At 34.9% G+C, this 6,835-nt stretch overlaps 1 protein-coding gene and 1 non-coding gene across 5 annotated transcripts; both read left to right on the forward strand.

The window, feature by feature from the left end:
- The first annotated feature begins 512 nt into the window (after positions 1-512).
- On the forward strand, positions 513-5,304 carry LOC107850120. Of its 4 annotated transcripts, none has more exons than XR_007042729.1 (5): positions 513-1,002; positions 2,413-2,486; positions 3,953-4,184; positions 4,333-4,500; positions 4,912-5,304. It is a non-coding gene; the product is annotated as an uncharacterized LOC107850120 (transcript). The 4 variants fall into 4 exon arrangements; XR_007042726.1 differs by lacking the exon at positions 3,953-4,184 and adding an exon at positions 3,018-3,082 and having other exon boundaries at positions 520-1,002; XR_007042727.1 differs by lacking the exon at positions 3,953-4,184 and having other exon boundaries at positions 521-1,002.
- On the forward strand, positions 3,089-3,683 carry LOC124885574 (protein SUPPRESSOR OF K(+) TRANSPORT GROWTH DEFECT 1-like). The gene is given in 2 exon segments (XM_047393526.1): positions 3,089-3,477; positions 3,480-3,683. Coding segments are annotated over 2 exon segments (471 nt in total). The 5' UTR covers positions 3,089-3,140; the 3' UTR covers positions 3,614-3,683.
- Positions 5,305-6,835: the final 1,531 nt, after the last annotated feature.

Raw genomic sequence — 6,835 nt, forward strand, 5'->3', positions numbered from 1 at the left:
AGTTCCTAGTATAAAGACTTCCAGTTTGCTCAGTTGTACGAATCGTATTCTATGAATTTATGAACTCCAAACTCAGGTCATGCACTCATGACTCATGCTTTACATAATGTTCAGATCCAACACTACAACATTTTTAGCCTAAGGCCACACTAAATCTGGTAAAGTGTTGTCTAAAATAGTTTTGGTCACGCTTTTGAAAAGTAGTCTTAAGTTTAAGCTTTAAGCCATAATAATTTTGACGATGATTGTAAAGCGTACTCTTTAATGCTATAGGCTACATTTTATAAATGTTCCCATATCATTATATAATTAACAACACCTTTTGTAAATATCGTTACACTTTTAGAATGTAGCTGTTTTTATTATTTTAAATCAACAATTTATAAGTGTTGTCTTATAACTTCTTATAAAATTTATACTAAAATAAGATATTCCTCCATATTTTTAACACTAAAATATTATACTACCTGCAATATATTTTATTCGCTCCAATTTCTAATTACCAAAAAAATAATCATAAAACATAATAACTGAATTTCTAATTACCCAAAAATTTTTATCATAAAACATAATAACATTCAGGTGAAATGTTGCACAGCTAGGGTTTATTCTCATCTGTGGGTGTTTTAGTGGGGAATTGAAGCATTAGATAAGTTGATATACGTTTATCACTGAGAGCATATAACACAATCATCTAATAGAAATTGCATCCGTGTGTATTTCGCCGCTTCATACACAGTCACTTTCGCAAAATCTAAGAGGTGAAATTGTGAGTCATTATCCTTCTCCGCCTATTTTTGTGTGTTTCTCCGCCTTCACTGTCAATCCATGGTAAAATTTGTGAGTCATTATCCTCCTCCGCCGTACCCAAGGCTTTAGCCACCGATTTGTTGGTTAACTCTCTAGAGGCGTGCCAATATCGTTCTTGCTTCAAATTCCTTTTACACCAAGTTTTGAGAGTCGTAATAGGCATTTTTTGAGTTTGAAATTGAGTGATTGAAGGTAAAATTTTCATCCTTTGCTCCCTTTTTCTCATTTTTCTTCAAGTTTTCATAATTTTGATGCTCTATTCCCATTTTCTCCTTATATTTAGTGATTCATAAGTTAAAAAAATAGTACTGAGTGGTTTAATACTACACTGTCACTATAAGAAGCTTAGCTAGTATCGTTGCGGTGTGTTAGTGTGCAGAAGAAGTGAAACAACAATGGAAAAAATAAATATTTTTTTTAAAAAATAGGTACAACTGTATTGTAGTTTAGCTTGAAGTGGGTAGGTACAGTCGAGAGTGTAGAATTTGTGTGGAATTGGGTTTCTATAAGAAATTAGATTGGGGTTTTTTCTCTGTTTGTGTAAAATTGGTGTTTGATTCTGCAAAATTAGGTTTTCCTTGTTTTCTTCTTGTTTCTCCGATTAACCAAGTACTGTGAAGGGTGTTTTATCCCTCTTCTTGAAAATGAAGTACTGTGTTTATCCTTCGTCTTGAAAATGAAGTACCGTGAAGGGTGGTTTATCCCTCGTCATGTGGATTATGCACTCTGTGTTTGATGATATGCCTTCCTATTAAGTACATATTGTATATTTATGGTTAAGTTCTCAAGTTCATATTCAAAGTACTTCCTTGAGATAAAAACAGAATTAAACTATTGGTCAGGAGTGAACCATATACTTCACTCTGTGAGACGAATGTCTAATATAAATCAATTTATATATTAAAGATTACTAGGACTTATTTTGTGCTATTAAATTTTTTACACGTTGGGAAATAATGCATCGCCTAAACATAATATCTAGATGATATGACATATATATCACTAACGACATTGAAGTGAAATTTCGAAAAATAATTTAATGAAAATAGAAAAACTTTGTTGCGCCCAAGTTGCTTAATGATGTGCCTACATACAACATATAGTTTTCGAACTTTTAAGCTAAAAATGGCTATTTTTTCTTCAAATTGGTTGGAGTAGTAATGGTGATAACAACAAAAAAAAATTCATGTGTCATTAATTTTCTTAGGGGGATTGTGGGAGAAGGAGCATTTAAAAGTTATTTTTTAGATTGTTGTAATTACTACGTGAGTAGGTTGGTCATTGTCTCTGCTGCAGATATCATTTTGTAGGTCTATTATAAGAATGGAGGACTATCGTCTTCGTTGAATGGACAAAGAGAAAGGAATAAGTATCACATTTCTATTGTTTCTACAGTATAAATGCAACCACTTAAACAAAAAGAACTAAATCTTATCTCAGTTGTTGTGCTTGATGTCCAGGGTCTTCGATTACTCCGTTATGCTTGCGTATGACTTACGATTTAATGAAACTACTTCTACATGTAGCACTATAATTATTTATTTATTGATAACTGTGTATGCTACTAATTAAGCTGATAAATTCTGCTTCCTGCAATTTCAGGCTAATTAGGAATTCATCATCCAAATCCTCAAGAAGAACCCAAGACAAGTGCATTTTCTATTTTGATTTTTAAGGTATATGATTTTCCAACTTAACAGTAACTGATGATTTGATTTATGGATATATGAATACTAATAACTTAGATGAATTCAAGCCTTTCTCATACGTGGATGCAATTTAAGTTTTATTCTTTATCTATTATCTACAGTCTCTGGATTAATTTGGATCCGACATGCGTATTCCAGTGATTGCACTATGCAATTTCTAGATGGTTTTGTTTTTCTTCTTAAAAATTCCGGAATAAAATACTTACATGTTACTGCTGAAATAGTAGCAAAGTCTGTTGGAAGAGAATTTGAAGATGGAGAGTTAGATGCGTAAGATGTCGAGCCTAACCCGTAAAAGTAGTAAGGTCCATTCATTTAAAAATTATGACAAAAAAACATTACTGATGAACTTTTCGTTATAGTTTACTTGGCTATTAACCAACAAAGGGTTACAACATATGGTCAATTTTCCTTTCTTGGTTTCAACTTCTCAATTATCTATTTGCTTTGTATTTTAAATTGATTGCCATTAGTAACAACTTTTCCTTCCATATCAAGGTTCCAGATGAGTAAGACAAGGCATTCATCATTGGTACGATAGCTGTAAACTAAGTTAATACGAGGTATAGAAAAGTACAAAGTTTCAAGCTTTTAATTTTGCGTGAGATTTGCGATTAAAAGATGCATAACAATTTCAAAGAGCTGGCAGTAGCTTATGTGAAGCAAGCAGTTGTGGAAGATAGTACTAGAAATTATGCAAGGGCGTTCTCTCTATATCTAAAGGCTTTACCGTATTTTAAAACTCATCTGAAGTATGAGAAGAACTCAATAATTAAGGAAACAATTACCCAGAAGTTTGTGGAGTATTTGAGTAGGGCTGAAGAGATTCACATTGTTGTGGATGATGGAGGTGGTGGGACAACATCTAATGGAGATGCTATTGTTGCATCTTGCACAAAGTCAAAGCCAAAGAATAGAGGAAGAGAGGGTGATGATTGAGAGAATGTGAAGTTAACAGTTGACTTAATTTAGCTATTATAAGGGAAATGTCTAATGTGAAAGGAAATGATGTAGCAGGGCTTGACAGTGTCAAGCAGGCATTGCAGGAGGTTGTTATACTACCGGCTAAGTTTCCTCAGTTTTTCACTAGTTAGTCCTCCCGTTTATTTTTCTATGTTTTTGTACTTCAAGATTGTTATAATGGAGTGAACTCAGGTTTAAAGTACGGTAACATGCCTCTGGCTCTGTGGATTCAGCATACGGTGATACTGCCTTGGGAACCACACCTCACTAAACTATATTTTTTCATTTTTATTGCTTGCAATTGTTCCCTAAAAATGGTTATTGTTTTGAAATTGCAAGTGAAGATTCTGTTGGTAAAACACTAATCAACATGTTGTCTAATTAACTAGAGTAATCGAATGAGAAATACCAAGATCACCTTTACTTCATGGGATGGATTACCATTAAAACAAAGAAAACAACTATGTTAGGTTATGTTGCTCGAAGCCTTCAGAAATATTTTCGCACCTCTATTGGATCATAAAAAATGCACAGCTTTTGGAGGATCGAACGCGTGCCTATCAAGTGATATTTTGTTGTTATTAATAGTCGCACATGAGATGCATCAATAAACACGTTGCTGCTGAGAAGATCTCATCTAGTAAGGCTAAGATGCCCTCTCAGTGAACCTTTCACGAACATTGTAAGATTATTTTGAGGAAGGTAAATGCAGAATATTTATGGGAGTGTCTGCTCCTTGAGTGAATTAGTACTTTATCTTGAACTCTTCTCATGTACAATATTTTCTAAACCCATGCAAAGGCATGTGTGTGTTTTTAATCATATAGTACATTGTTCTTTTGGCTTTTAGGATATTTGAAAGAGGATTAGTGTATGTTGGAACAGACTACTTGTCCTTTCCACTTTGGGGTAAGTACCTGGAATATGAGTACACACAACAGGCTTGATCGAATGTTGTTGCCATCTGCACATGGATATTGCAGAATCCAAATCAACGGCTCGATCGCTATTTTGAAGGGTGATTATCTTCTAATTGCCTTGTCGAAAATACATCGTTACTTGACTATAAAGATGCTTATTCTTTGGCAGTATCTTTCATTGGTTTTGCTTTTTTAAGCATGCTTTTTAAAAATTACTTTCTAGCAAGTGGACAATTATTATAGTATATAATTCTAGCCTGGGCCTGCTCTTATTTTTTGTTAGAAACTGTGTAGTATTGAAGCTCCATGCTAATTTTTAAAAATCCACCTGTAGGAGCAAAGATCCTAGCTAATTAAGCTGCTGGTCGTGTAATATATTTCAGACAAGTCAACATGTATTATTTTACAGGGATTAAATTATTTACATTGATAGTGTAGTGATACTTTTATTGATACAAGAAAAGTAGTAGATGTGACTACTATTCCTTTCCTGGTGCAAATGACTGCAGATTCAAGAAGCTGGTGGCTAGTAGGACTTTATCAGAGTTACGAACTCCTGAAGAAACTGCAGCTGCTACAAAAGCTGGGGGTGAACAGATTGAGGGAGAGGTTAATCCTGGTTCTGAGTTTTCTAAACCTGTAAGTGCAAGTTTAAAAGATGCGGAGGAGCTGGAGAAGTATATCGCCATTAGATAAAAGATGTATAAGCAAGTTGTAATACCCCGAGAATCCAAATAAATATTAGAACCATTCTTCACGCTCATGAGAAATAAATTATATTGTTTCGGTAGTTTTATGAGAGATTTTGATGTATATTAAGGCCTCAAGAAACTCCTAGCTATTAGATGAATCAAAATATCCCTTACCGATTGAGCTCTTGAGAAGGATGTTACTATATTCAACTTCAAACGTGCATATCCTTCGTTTTACTAAGAATTTTTGATCTCATGACCTGCCAGCAGATAGATAATTGAATTATATTTCCAACGATACTTATTATGCCTTAATCCGATACCCAGGTGAGAAGTTATGACACTTTTAGTGGGAAATAGTAGTTCACTGTGATAACGCCACATCACGGTGACCCCCAAAATCACACTCGTACCTTTCCAGTAGATCACCGCAATAGGCCAGTATCGTGTTAGTAATTGCGGTGGAGCAGGTGCAGCATCGCATTAGAGTGAAAATTCGCACTCATCCATTTCTAGTGACGCAACGCGATAGCACCGCGTCGCGCCATGGTGGAAAATCGGGATTGTCCATTTTCCAGTGGCGCAACGCAATAGACCGTATGGGGATCCCAGTTCCAGTTCTAGCTTTTAATTCCCAAGGGTATTTAAGTCCTTTACCTTCACCCTATTTAGTCCAAACATGAGATTTAAGTCCAAAAACACCACTTTTGCTTCAGTTTTAATATATTTCCCCAAATTGAAACCACTTTTTCTTAAAAAGAACAAACCCTAGCCTTCAACCTTCAAAGATCAATTCTCAAGAACACATCAAGAACTCTCACGAGTTCATCAACCCAGGTATGTTAGATGTTTATTCATGGGCCTTCTCACCTATGGAGTCCAAGAATCCATCTTTCATACTTTAAGTTATGAAATTACATGTTTATAATGATTTATCTCCGTGAAGCTTTATGAATTTTGATTAAACATGATGTTTACAATCTATTTTCGTTGAAAGCAACCCTTATTACATATTTTTATGAATTATGTCCACGAACTTACATGAATTTCGAATTTTATCATGTTTCCATTAAGTTGTTGGTAAAATTGAACCTTACATGTTTGAATGGTGTTGTTTGTTAAATTTAAACACTAATTGGTGATCTTATAAGTGAAATCATGCTATTACTACATATTTTAGACTATTCCCATACTTAGACTAAACCATGAACTACAAGTATTTGATGAAATGCCTATAAGAATGGTTTTTATATAAATGCTTACATATCATGTCCTCAAAGTTTCAGTACAATCTTGCTATTATTGTTATCGAGTCTTGGGGGTTTGAATACCCGAAATTTAGCTGCTTACCTAGTTTTTCAGTATTTATAGAATGGTTATAGAATAGTTACGAGCCCTATCTTTTCAGTCAGTATTTCTAAATAGCTAAGCATAGTCGGTCCAATATTCCACATCTTTTCGCTGGGAGTAGGATTTAGCACCGAGCGAATGTAGGGATGACAACTTCCCCATCAGTTAGGCAGAGTCATTAGTAGCAGTCCTTGCATTCTAGAACTACGTAGCCAGCTTAGGATATGAGGAGTCACCTTTCAGTTTAGGCTTGACTTTGCTCAGGTGTCACCCGTCAGGTTAGGCTTGGCATCCTAGTTGTTCAGTAGCTTAATGGATCCACACAACCATGTGTTAGTACTCGTGGCATGGTACTGACACTCTTCCAACTGGGGTCACAGGTTGGACCCCA

The sequence above is a fragment of the Capsicum annuum genome, chromosome 7 (assembly GCF_002878395.1).
Source record: "Capsicum annuum cultivar UCD-10X-F1 chromosome 7, UCD10Xv1.1, whole genome shotgun sequence".
NCBI classification, from domain to species: Eukaryota; Viridiplantae; Streptophyta; class Magnoliopsida; order Solanales; family Solanaceae; genus Capsicum; species Capsicum annuum.